Source organism: Mytilus trossulus, chromosome 1 (genome assembly GCF_036588685.1).
Source record: "Mytilus trossulus isolate FHL-02 chromosome 1, PNRI_Mtr1.1.1.hap1, whole genome shotgun sequence".
In the NCBI taxonomy this organism is placed as follows: domain Eukaryota; kingdom Metazoa; phylum Mollusca; class Bivalvia; order Mytilida; family Mytilidae; genus Mytilus; species Mytilus trossulus.
In genome coordinates, this window is record NC_086373.1 from 48,931,046 (window position 1) to 48,945,167 (window position 14,122).

Consider the following 14,122-nt stretch of genomic DNA (forward strand, 5'->3'; position numbering starts at 1 on the left):
TGAGTCAAACGAACCCCCCTTCGGAAATTCCTGGCTACGGGCCTGATGATTCCCTATGTAATCATCCACATTTTCCCCACGAAAGGGGGTCCCGCCACCCCCGCCCCCCTTTATCCGCCTATGAGCCTACATTATATATATATACTCTGTATATATTATTTGTTACTAAAGTAAACTACTGCATAATTATATTTCAAAAAGTCGCGGGCTGATAACAATTTGTGTGTAGTCATGTGACATGAAGATATGTGTATTAACCACTTATTGACTCGGGTTCAATGTTTACAGTCAACAACTAGGTCATCGAACCTGGAGAAATTTTGACACACATCATGCATGTCATTACGTTTGTAGCTAAGTTAATCGACTAAAATGGCAGAAGAAGCGAAACCCAAAGCAAGAGTAGTGTTGATAGCGATGGATGGCAGTGACTATGCTAAATACGCATATCAATGTAAGCATACTTTTACGTTTCACTACATATGTCATTCGGTCAAATCGCGAAAATTCGGAAATTTTCTGTGAAGTTTAAAGTTTACACACTTAGAATGAACTCGGAGAGGCATGTATGTCATCAAAGGACGTGTCTCTGTATTTTCGACTTCACACTTACAATAATATTAATTACGCAGTTCATATCTATATAGGTAACACCATAAATTTATACATCTACTGAAAACCATAAAAAATAAAGTTGAAAATGCAAATGAAAGACAAAAAATATTTTGTATTTAAACATATCAAGCTGGTCTTGCCGTGGACTGATTAAAACTATTTGTGAATTTATTTATATGGGTCATATCTAATAAATCTGTGTTGAATGAAAAAATGTACATGTCATCTTACAAATATAAATGATATAATAACAGGTACAGTATTACAAATGTATATACCAGGTTGGCGGACAGGTAAATTGTAGCGTTGACCGTTTCAAGGGGTCAACTTGATATACAGGATTATTAAAAAGTAGATTATTTATGTAAATATATCAAGTATTCCGAATTTCGTGTTGAATTTACGAGGGAAACATTTACTGTCTAATTCAAATACACAAGTCACTAGGTCTACACTGATTGTAGTTTGTTTTTATTACTAGTTACATACAACTTCATAAAAACGTCCAACGTCAAATATTTCATGAAATATGCATTTTATGAAGTTGTACAATGTATGTAACTAGTAATAAAATTTAAATCTGATAGGTCTGCAAAGTGAGTGGCCTCAGAGCTACAAGGTTCTACTTTTAGATTGGAGAAGTCCAGTTCGGGCGATAGGTCGAGATGACCTTTTTTTGTCCACTTTGGAGTCCGTGAACACCAAGTTATAAGATTTATTTTCTTAAAATTAACATTCAATGTCACGTAAATGTTAATGTATTTAATGTATTCCAACTATTCATAAACACATGTGATTAAATGTTAAAAGTCAAATGAGAAACTAGCAGCTACAGCTAAGTTGGTACTTTTCACATTTTCTTATGCTAGATTTGGTTGATAGTTATGGCATTTAAAGGCATAAATCTGCTATACTTTCACATACTTTTTTATACTTTTTAAAATATGTACGGAGGTTACAGCAGACATTATTTTACTGCTATAGGCAGCTTCTGCGCACTTCATATAATCCGCTATAAATTACATATATATTTATGTATATTTGTTATTCAAGTACATGCACTGAATTTATTTGAAAGGAAATGATATCGAGTCGTAATAATAATCTAATCAAGGTCATCCTATATAACATGTCTATCAGATATATAAAAATATTCGTTTGTGGAAGAATTTCATATCAATTCCGTCTCCAATGATATTATTATCACTATCATCATATTTTTTTTAGGACCAAATTGTACAAATTTTCAAATTATGAGTAATGACGGTTTTTACGTAATTATAATGTCATCGTTTTTTTTATCGCGCGCACAAGAGTAAAAACAAAATATATAGACATAGCTCTATTTACAGCTTCATCGATAACGACAAACCGTATATAAAGTATTTTCTGTCATCTTCGCTAGCAAAGGGTTACAGTTTATTCGCCCTCTTTCCCCCAAAATCGTTTTCTCAACAATTGTGTGTCAGGTGTATAGTATTTTAAAAAAAAACATGTGCGAAAATTCACCTCATGAAGTTCGAAGCAGGGATTTCGGAAACTTCAAATTAAGATTTGATGTCCGTTTGAGCATGCCTTGTCGTATAATGCATTTATCATCCCTTGCTTCCAGGTTTTAGATTAATAATTATTTTAGCGGCGATACCTCACTGTTCAATTTGTTTTGGAAAAGTTTCCGTTAAACGATGTTTATGGAAATGGTTTCTAGGCCGCAAATCATAAAAAAAACAAATTCAAAAATTGCGCGATGTTGAATGATTGTGCTATTCTCAGATGCTTACACATCTTGACTGTATGATATATGAAGTTGATTTGAGGAAGAATTAACGCAGCATGCCATATAGTTATATATATTAAGAAGATGTGGTATGAGTGCCAATGAGACAATTCTCGATTCATGTCACAATTTGTAAACCATCAAAGATCAAAGTACGATCTTTAACAACTTGTTTCACGCAAGTTTTAAAGGGCCCCATACTGACTAGTGTATAAACATCCAAAAAGGAAAACTTAAGTGCAAACTTATGAACCACATCTACATATAGTTTTCATTTAAATGAAAAATTGGTTCCTGGCAATATGCACGGGGGAACGACGTTGAGGAGTCTGAATTAGGCATCCTGTTAAAGGCACAGCTGGATCTTTCATTAAGCATGATTTTCCAAAAAATACAAACACCAATATCGTTTGCATTTCACAGGGCTTATTCTTTTGTGACAAAATGTGTATGTATATTTATTGCACCACATATAGTGCAATTTCAGGTTATCATCATCATGCATCATCCATGTTTTTTCCTTGTTTATTCGTTGTTTTACGTCTTTAATCTTGATTGTTTGTCGAGGAGACGGGTCTTACATGATGATCGCATTTTCTGTTTTACTTTTCAATATTTTTCATATCAAATTTCTTTTATACTTTTATATGCATCATTTTGTATTTGTTTCCACTAAAACAAATCAGAATTTCTACAGATACACACTTACATTTATGACGAAATATGTGCCACTGGACATGCTGGACGTTGTAAAGCATTCGAAACTTTAGTGTACAAGCCAAATCATATAAATACCATTTACTTTATTATCATTCGCATGTCGAATGCCCAGTCAAAATATCTTTAAAATAACATTTATAGAAAAGAGGGAGAAGAAATAGAGATGGAAAACGTCTATGTCATCAATGAGGTTGGTAACATAATAGGGGTACTCAAAGCAAGGTCATTAAGATTAAGCAATAAGTGCAAACATATTGTCATTATCTAAAACTGTTTACTTATATAACTGTTTTCCTAGGATTTCTGTTCGATCTATTACAGTAAATAGAAGTAGTACAATATATGCGTTTGTCAGAAGTCAAAGTTCATGGCAAGATGATAGTTTTAATTTATCTTATGCGCAGTCAGATTCAAATCCCGAGAATGTTTGTTATCATCATGAGCACACTTACAAATCTGCATTAGTAACAAACAGTGATATTGTTTGCCTTAAATTAATGGAGAATAAAGGCTTTTCCCCCTGGAGAAGAATCCCAATTTGAAAACAAAATGGCTTACAATTACTCCCAAAAAGACAGCTTTTTCCCGAACAGTGCAGTCTCAGTAGTAATTGTGCATGAATTCAAACTAACATTACATGCCTAAAATTACTAAATGTGCAGATTTGAGGGTCTATTTCACAGGCATTGTTTCTATCCATAGGAATATCTATTTATATGGATAGTCGATCTTCCTATGGATAGAAACAAGTGCCTGTGGTCTATTTATGTATCATCACTGACAAAAAGGGGTCTGTAATATTTCAAAGTAGGGTTTGACTCTTGAAATGGGTCTGTAAATTGTAGTTTCAATCAAATTCGTGGTTTATTCTAAATTTCCCAATTTGATGAAAATTACGCATATTTTCCAATAAAAAAGGGTATAGGAAGTTTTGAAAAAAGCCAACAATATCACTGACAAAATAATCTTGTCGATTATGTTAAACGATCATACATGTCATAGTGCCCTTTACACGATTTTTTACTGCTTATTATATATACATTCATGATTTAGGTACACGAATGAACGCAACTATCCCTTTTCTCAAATTGGATCTCCCTCTGGTAAAGATTATAGAATGTGTTTTGCATCGTACTGCTATGTCTAGCACTTTCAAAATCGATCAGACTTATGATATCAAAGGATGTCGGAATACTTATAAAGCGAGGAACCAAATACGTTAATGATACTGTCGCGAGTAGCATATAAAAAACAATTTAGATGATTTAAAAATGCTAAAATGAAATCATAAATATTGTGAAAAAAAAATTATATCATTTTTGTTTGCGATGAAAAAAGGGACGTACTCCCACAACGCCTTATTAGAGATTTCCAATAAAATGACTTTACTCGACAGAACCGACCTAACTCAACGTATTTCGTCCTACTGCATTGAAGCATGACGGAGGGGAGCATACACTGCATGCATTTTTTGCTCTTTGACCACGCATTGTTGCTGGAATATGCCTTCAGTAAAAATCAACCACAACTATTTTTTTTACTCTTTAAATATTTTGTCATTAAACTTTGAATGATTTTATTAACATAATGCTATAAAGGAACAAGTACATTACCAACTTGTAATCAAACACACCCATCATTTCTTGTCATTTCACTTGACCCATATCTTAGTTCTTCTCACATTATGAATTTTAAAAACTACCAAGACGACATTTAGCATACAAATATTAAAATAACGAATTCCGAAGCGAGAAGGTTGCCTTTTTGTTGTTTTAAAAATATTTAACGTTTAAAGTAAATTCCAACACACCCGAATGTATTATGGTGCGAGGTTTTCGTTTAAGTATACCTAAACTTGCATCCGATGATACAGGGGTAGAGGGCGTACTCCCCCTTTTCGATCGATAAATAAGAAATTAAATATTATAAAACATTAAAAATCGAAAAGAGGAATATATCTGTTAACGACACACAAAATCAATACAAATATCAAATAATAAGTTCATTTAATTTTGCAATTATATCTGAAAATCAAAGTCATTGTCAAAACCATGAAAGACAACTCCAATGAATCGTATGATAGGTAAAGATACGTATATATACGTGGTCTTATGACAGTGAAGTTTAAGCGGGAATTAATCTCAAGAATCACGTGATATATAAAAATCATGATTTCTTTCGTTTTTCATCATCTTAGAAATATTTGATATTGATTAAATTTATTATGAATGGGTTTCCTAGTTTATGAATACTTAGTTAAAACTTGAGTAACGCATTTTACAAAATTAATTGGTTAATAATAACCGGTCCCGTTACGTGCGTACGTCGAGTTAGGTACGTATGTCATTTTATTGGAAATCTCTATTATGGTTTAGCCACTGATGTCGACCTAGTACAATGCAGTCTAATTAACATAAACTTATAGCAATCGTCATGCATTCCTTATCTTTTCATCATCTATATTTTTTTCTTTCTTTTCTTTCTTCAACTATATTTTTTCTTTCTTTCCTTTCTTCGTCTTTCACTCTATAAGACTCTCGTTTCAGGGTACTTGGATCACATTCACAAGGACGATGATAACATAACAATGTTATATTCTGCAGAGTTTACACATAGCGCCCAGTTAACATCTTGGATGTATGGTATGTAATGTATGCACTATCCTATGACGTAACTTATATTACTAATATATAAATTATGTGTCGTTTTATTTTCAGGGTATTTAGACCAAATACACAAAGATGATGATAATGTTGTCATGGTAAACTCGGTAGAATTCCATGACGTGTTACATAGTTCTCAATGGTATTACGGTATGTTCCGAACGCTTTTCAATCATGGAGTGTGTGTGCAATGTTGTTAAAATAAAGATCTTGTGTTCAATCTTTGCTTATAAGGTTCTGTCTGAACACGCTTCGTACTACTTTCTATTTCAAAACATTTCGGGATCCTCTGCTTTTGTTGATTAATTACGCACCATCATAAATTTGAAGGTAGAAATTTCATTAGATGCTGAAATGATTAAATGAATTGAAAGTAAAATGAAGGGTTTGTTAGATCTTTGTAAGTAAAGCTTGTACCCGTGATCAGTATTTTAATTAGATTGTGGAGTGTGCTTCTGCATGTTGATTTCATTTGCTTTATGCTTATAAATGTAGCTTTTTAATATTTTAGTTCACTTGATTCTCCCATAGTATATTGTCATGTCACTTTGAATCAATCGACGAATTTTAATGTATATTGTCAGTATACTAAAACTAGAGGCTCTAAAGAGCCTGTGTCGCTCACCTTGGTCTATGTGCATATTAAACAAAGGACACAAATGGATTCATGACAAAATTGTATTTTGGTGATGGTGATGTGTTTGAAGTTCTTACTTTACTGAACGTTCTTGCTTCTTACAATTATATCTATAATGAACCTTGCCCATTAGTAACAGAGAAAAATATTTGGTAAAAATTTACATAAATTTACCGAATTAATGAAAATTGTTAAAAATTGACTATAAAGGGCAATAACTCCTTAAGGGGTCAATTGACCATTTAGGTCATGTTGACTTATTTGTAGATCTTACTTTGCTGAACATTATTGCTGTTTACAGTTTATCTCTATCTATAATAGTATTCAAGATAATAACCAAAAACGGCAAAATTTCTTTAAAAATTACCAATTGGAGGGCAGCAAGTCAACAACCGATTGTCCAATTCATCTGAAAATTTCAGGGCAGATAGATATTGACCTGATAAAATTTTTATCCCATGTCAAATTTCCTCAAAATGCTTTGGTTTTTGAGTTATAAGCCAAAAACTGCATTTTACCCCTAGGTTCTATTTTTAGCCGTGGCGGCCATCTTGGTTGGTTGACCGGGTCACGCCACACATTTTTTAAACTAGATACCCAAAAGATGATTGTGGCTAAGTTTGGATTAATTTGGCTCAGTAGTTTCAGAGGAGAAGATTTTTGTAAAAGATTACTTAGATTTATGAAAAATGGTTAAAAATTGACTATAAAGGGCAATAACTCTTAAAGGGGTCAACTGACCATTTCGGTCATGTTGACTTATTTGTAAATCTAACTTTGCTGAACATTATTACTGTATACAGTTTATCTCTATCTATAATAATATTTAAGATAATAACCAAAAACAGCAAAATTTCCTCAAAATTACCAATTCAGGGGCAGCAACCCAACAACAGGTTAACCGATTCATCTGAGAATTTCAGGGCAGATAGATCTTGACCTGATAAACATTTTTACCCCATGTCATATTTCCTCTAAATGCTTTGGTTTTTGAGTTATAAGCCAAAAACTGCATTTTCCCCTATGTTCTATTTTTAGCTGTGGCGGCCATCTTGGTTGGATGACCGGGTCACGCCACACATTTTTTAAACTAGATACCCCAATGATGATTATGGCCAAGTTTGGTTTGATTTGGCCCAGTAGTTTCAGAGGAGAAGATTTTTGTAAAAGCTAACGCCGGACGACGACGGACGACGGACTACGGACGACGGACGCCAAGTGATGAGAAAAGCTCACTTGGCCCTTTGGGTCAGGTGAGCTAAAAATAAAGGTGTCAGAGACCTACTGTTACACTTTACAACATAGTTTCACATAATATCCAAGGTGATTATAGGTAAACTTCTTTGAAGGATAAATTTTTGTAATACGATTTCTATAGTACATGAATTAACGTATTGTAATGACTACAAATGGGAACAAAATTCTAGTAGGTATTAAGCATACACCCACAGAAACTATCGAAACCCACAAAACGTAATCAAATGGGGACAAAATTCTGGTAGGTAAGCATACACCCACAGAAACTATCGAAACCTACAAAACGTAATCGGAGAAATATTGAAAACCCCCTTACTTGTTAACTAAATTATTCTTTATAGCAAAATTTAATCTGAGATAAAAATAAACTTAAAGGACAGCTTATTAAAAGAATTAAATTTTAAAACCAAAAGTTCATACCTAAATATTTGGTGAGTGTCCATAAACCAGAAGCTGGAAGATATAAATATGCCCCGACCACAGATTATGAAAATTTTGATAAAGACCAGATACTGAATACTATTTTGTTTCTGGTGAGGTTTTCATATAAAAATTTACCATAATCAAGCCAAATGTCGATTTTAGCTCACCTGGCCCAAAGGGCCAAGTGAGCTTTTCCCATCACTTTGCGTCCGGCGTCCGTCGTCGTCCGTCGTCCGTCGTCCGTCGTCGTTGTTAACTTTTACAAAAATCTTCTCCTCTGAAACTACTGGGCCAAATTGAACCAAACTTGGCCACAATCATCATTGGGGTATCTAGTTTAAAAAATGTGTGGCGTGACCCGGTCAACCAACCAAGATGGCCGCCACGGCAAAAAATAGAACATAGGGGTAAAATGCAGTTTTTGGCTTATAACTCAAAAACCAAAGCATTAAGAGGAAATCTGACATGGGGTTAAATTGTTGATCAGGTCAAGATCTATCTGCCCTGAAATTTTCAGATAAATCAGTCAACCCATTGTTGGGTTGCTGCCCCTGAATTGGTAATTTTGTGGAAATTTTGCTGTTTTTGGTTATTATCTTGAGTATTATTATAGATAGAGATAAACTGTAAACAGCAATAATGTTTAGCAAAGTAGGATTTACAAATAAGTCAACATGACCGAAATGGTCAGTTGACCCCTTTAGGAGTTATTGCCCTTTATAGTCAATTTTTAACCATTTTTCGGTAAATCTTAGTTATCTTTTACAAAAATCTTCTCCTCTGAAACTACTTAGCCAAATTGAACCAAACTTGGCCACATTCATCATTGGGGTATCTAGTTTAAAAAATGTGTGGCGTGACCCGGTCAACCAACCAAGATGGCCGCCACGGCTAAAAATAGAACATAGGGGTAAAATGCAGTTTTTGGCTTATAACTCAAAAACCAAAGCATTTAGAGGAAATCTGTCATTGGGTAAAAATGTTTATCAGGTCAAGATATATCTGCCCTGAAATTTTCAGATGAATCAATCATCCCGTTGTTGGGTTGCTGCCCCTGAATTGATAATTTTGTGGAAATTTTGCTGTTTTTGGTTATTATCTTGAATATTATTATAGATAGAGATAAACTGTAAACAGCAATAATGTTAAGCAAAGTAGGATTTACAAATAAGTCAACATGACCGAAATGGTCAGTTGACCCCTTTAGGAGTTATTGCCCTTTATAGTCAATTTTTAACCATTTTTCGTAAATCTTAGTTATCTTTTACAAAAATCTTCTCCTCTGAAACTACTAGGCCAAATTAATCCAAACTTGACAACAATCATCTTTGGGGTATCTTGTTTTAAAAATGTGTCCGGTGACCCGACCATCAAATCAAGATGGCCGCCACAGCTAAAATAGAACATAGGGGTAAAAGGCAGTTTTTGGCTTATACCTCAAAAACCAAAGCATTTAGAGCAAATCTGACAGGTGGTAAAACTGTATATCAGATCAAGATCTATCTGCCCTTTAATTTTCAGATGAATCTGACAACCCATTGTTGGGTTGCTGCCCCTGAATTGGTAATAATTTTAGGGAAATTTTGCTGTTTTTGGTTATTATCTTGAATATTATTATAGATACAGATAAACTGTAAACAGCAATTATGTTCAGCAAAGTAAGATTTACAAATATGTCAACATGACCGAAATGGTCAATTGACCCCCTAAGGAGTTATTGTCCTTTATAGTCAATTTTTAACAATTTTCATAAAATATGTAAATTTTTATTAACATTTTCCACTGAAACTACTGGGCCAAGTTCATTATAGATAGAGATAAATGTAAGCAGCAAGACTGTTTAGTAAAGTAAGATTTACAAACACATCACCATCACCAAAACACAATTTTGTCATGAATCCATCTGCTTCCTTTGTTTGATATTCACATAGACCAAGGTGAGCGACACAGGCTCTTTGGAGCCTCTAGTTTAAAAGATGTGTCAATGTATTTATTCATTTTTCAGCTAATGATTATCAAAATTCGATGGAACCAAGGAAGTTGAACAATTTGTCTTGTTTACAACTTTTTTTTGTTATTTGTTATGTTTATTCTTGTAATTTCTGACTGTTGTGCTAAATCTGTGTTATAGTGAGTTCGTTTTTTTTTGCTTAACCCGTGTACCTTGCAAACGTAAATTTTTATTATAAATATCGATACTTATTTTTTTCACTTTTCTTTGCTTTTACCTGAGAGAAAAGCTTGCACCACACTCAATGCATATTGCTTTAATTTATTATATTGAAAGCCATTATTGCCTTGATATTATGTTCATTTTCATTATCTATAGAATGTGTGTTTTTTTTTTTATATCATTTGATAATGTGATGTGTAAATTGCGTGTATGTCGTAAAATATATATTAAATGTCCAAGTTTGACTGCCACTGTAGTCTTGTTTATATATTTTGGCCTTGGTTATCTTTGTATTATTTTTCTGTTTCACAACATTTTTGAATGGCACCTTTAAATCTAATTCGTTCAAAAGTTCTAATGTGAAAGTTAATACTATGCCATGTGAATAAGTTCCGATAGAGTGTCAAAACGTATTTATTTATATTCATTTACTTATATTCATTTGAACAAATTTTACGATATAACATGTAAAAAACGTATGGTACTTAACCAAAAAGTTACAGGTCAGTTAAAGCAATATGACAATTCGGCAAATTAGGTCGACTAGGATAAAAGAAAAATATTGCAACTGCAACCAGAAAAGAGAAGTACGTGGCATGATAATAAGCGGGAAACATCTTACTATGCAACAGACCATTGTACTGATCCTTCGAGTAGTTGTTATAAAGTTTGGTTAACGTGCAGAAAGCATTGCTACACGTATCTGTCTACACGAAGCCCTGCATGTTACTTCACCAATCACGTGTAACAGATGACCCAATTTAGGAAGGCCTAGTAGGGTTTTACTTCTAAGCAAGAAAAGTACAAGGACAGCCCATATATGCCTATACTCCCCGTTGAATTTTTCGCCAAGTGCTGCTTTGTATCTTCCCGTTCGTGTGATCGAAAGGAATTTGGTCTCTGTAGTGTTCTCGTCTCATGGGTTTTGACCCGGTCGTGTCAAACCAAAGACTTTCAGATTTGTATTGTTTGCTTCTCCGCTATTGAAACACGCGGCAGTAAAAAGTAAGAACATGCAAACAGGGGTCGACTCAATGTCTGAATGATGTTCCCGAGAAGGTTCATGTGCCTCCCTGTTGAATGGTACCTTGTAAAATTGCTCGTTAAAAATCCCTCCTAATGTGTCTGTGGTTAATATGCATTTCTCGTCCTGAATATGCATTTGGTTCTATTATCACACAAATAAAATTATGTTAAACGAACATTAAGTCACTTTGATAGGACAAAAAGTCACAGGACAAAAAGTGACAAATAATTTAAAAGTTATAAAGGTACATGGAGAATTTTATTTGTTTATTATCTACCTGTTGTTTATTTTGTAATAATGTGTAGTAAAATTATGAATTTTACAGGCAAATCCATGTATCAAATAGAGGACTTGGTTTATATTTGTGTAATACATGTACACAGGCACTTGTCTCTGAAATACATACCTATCATACCTTTTTACATAACATTGAGGTATGCATATTATAGGTTTTTTTTAGCGACACGTGCCTGTGATGTAATATCATAGTTTACGATATAAGTTTGTGTTAATATTTGTATATCTATTGAAAGTTTTAATTTTATTTGTGGTTTTTTTCCACTAGACACATATTTTTTTTAGATTTTTCTGTTTTACATTGTAAATATAGATACGAAATAAAGAATATTCCAAAACAACCCTAAATTACATGCCAAATATTAGCAAAGTAATTAATAGGATTAGTGTATACTTCAAATTTAATGCATATATATTTATTTAAGATATTATTAATTCAATAACTTTTACTTTGATCGATATAATTATATAAGTACAATGTATAGGAAATAAGTAAGTTAGTGTATCAACCTAGTAAACTATCATATTCCAGATTGAGGTATCCCTCTTATATTGCAATTTTATTTTGTATTTCATTGCAGCACCATATGCCTTCGACAGGGACACACTTGCTAACTTATTAGATCAAGAAGCACAAACTTTAAGGCATAAGTTAGAGGAATATGCTCAGATGATGAGAGAAACAAAGGTAATATGTATGCTAGCCTTAGGATTAAGTTAGTTTGAATTCTTCAAAGTTGTTGTGCAGATGCAGAATGAATTTTTGTCTCTCCCTTGACCAGTTGACACCATTTGCGAGTATGTTCTTGAAAAACGACGCGAGTCCGTCGGAAGGGGACGACAAAGGCTGGTCCGTGCTAAGAGAGAGCAATATATCTTGCACATAAAAGACACCCGCGTATTATATTTTGCACCCGCATAGTGGAAAGGGATTAATATAAGTTGCAATAACTTGTTTCCCAAACCACTATAAATAAATAATTTATGTTTAAACTAATGATTCCGATGCGCTGTGAAAACTTTTTCCATTTTGTCGAAAACAAGTTGTGAAGTACTTTCCGCCTACAGCTGTAGTTTTATTTTACGTTGTTTTTTTTGTTTTTTGTCACAACTGTAATCAACAAAATCAATGCTAATCATATGCAGTTTATTTGTAATTGTAATTTGTATTAATTATGCTGCTATTTATGGGCGTCTTGATTGACAAATAAAACTATTCTTATTCTTATTCTTAATCTATTTGTCAGTGACCTCTCATCTTGTCTGAGTTTATTTTTAAACCGATAATGCAAAAACTGATCCTGAATATACTGTATGAGTTTGTATCATTGTTGAAGGCCATACGGCGACTGATAACAGTTGACGTGAAGCTGCTGAAATCCACGTTATTTGAATTCTGATTTGTGGTTGTTTGAATGACAACCAGACCACGCCTCCTTATTGATATGTTGTTATAACAAATGGACATCCTGTATATCTACTCGTTCTTCATTTCAGGTGCATGGTACGGTCAAGAGTATCCATGCCGAGAGACCAGGAGAAGGAATTGTAAAAGCAGCGGAGGAGGCCCATGCTGATCTTGTCATTGTTGGGAGTAGAGGTCATGGTAAGGTCAGAAGAACCTTACTAGGAAGCGTTAGTGACTATGTATTACACCATTCGCACGTGCCAGTTATCGTCTGCCGTCATAAAGATGATCACCATCACCATGGACACCATGATAAAGAACACACTGAAGAACACAAACACTAATATGAAATATTTTATTATTATACGAATTTACCTCTGTAGGGGTTGTGGGAAATGGCTCAGTATTTAATATATTAAGCAATGCGTTTTATACTTAACAAGAAATCAGTCACACAAATATTTTGTCCAAATCATTGATTCTTTTTTAATTTCTTATGTAAATGCAATATGTATCCGCATGAAAACCTTTTATTTTTATTAATGTCAAGCAAAAACAGTTGACAATGTTAAGAAAAATGAAAACTTGACAATAAAAGTAATAGAATCATTTCTTCGTTCATTTTCATCTGTAACTCAAGGTCAAAGGTCGGGAAATGTACTCATACTCCTCATATCCCTTTTAAAGCAAGTCCTTGGATCCCGGTTACTATTTCAGAACACATAGTTACAATTTCACTATACAGTGGACTACATACATGTACATAACTATTGATGCAAGACAAGTGCTAGGTTCATTATAACTTCAAATACTGCTGTTTTACATTTTAGAAAAAAATGCATACTAAATAATTTTACTGTGCCTTATTTTTAATTTGACTCTATTAAATGTCTTTAAATTATCTGAAGGTTCAATATACTAGTACCACAACAAGCTGAAGTGACCCCTTTCAGAGCAAAAATATTTTATTCTTAGTTAAGTATTGTTTTAATAATTGGAACACTTTTTATGGCATATTTGTTTATTAATTGGAACATTTATTTATGGCAACGAATCATGTATACTTTATAAATCAGATCTATAAGTTTTACTGCGTTTGATGCTATAAAAAATGTGTACGTAAAA

The 14,122-nt window shown here is 33.4% G+C and overlaps 1 protein-coding gene across 2 annotated transcripts; it reads left to right on the top strand.

Annotated features, from left to right (window-relative positions):
• The first annotated feature begins 293 nt into the window (after positions 1–293).
• Positions 294–13,425, top strand: LOC134726379 (universal stress protein Sll1388-like). Of its 2 annotated transcripts, none has more exons than XM_063590789.1 (4): positions 294–454; positions 5,659–5,754; positions 12,171–12,277; positions 13,087–13,425. In XM_063590789.1, exons 1-4 carry the CDS (start codon positions 373–375, stop codon positions 13,339–13,341), a joined length of 540 nt encoding a protein of 179 aa, XP_063446859.1. In that variant the 5' UTR covers positions 294–372; the 3' UTR covers positions 13,342–13,425. The 2 variants fall into 2 exon arrangements, with proteins under 2 accessions (XP_063446859.1, XP_063446852.1); XM_063590782.1 differs by lacking the exon at positions 5,659–5,754 and adding an exon at positions 5,830–5,925 and having other exon boundaries at positions 322–454.
• The last annotated feature ends 697 nt before the right edge of the window (positions 13,426–14,122 follow it).

Coding starts and splice junctions, on each gene's coding strand:
- LOC134726379 (XM_063590789.1), top strand. CDS start 373: ATGGCAGAAGAAGCGAAACCCAAAGCAAGAGTAGTGTTGATAGCGATG. Junction 5,755..12,170: donor GTTAACATCTTGGATGTATG/GTATGTAATGTA, acceptor ATTTCATTGCAG/CACCATATGCCTTCGACAGG. Junction 12,278..13,086: donor AGATGATGAGAGAAACAAAG/GTAATATGTATG, acceptor TCTTCATTTCAG/GTGCATGGTACGGTCAAGAG.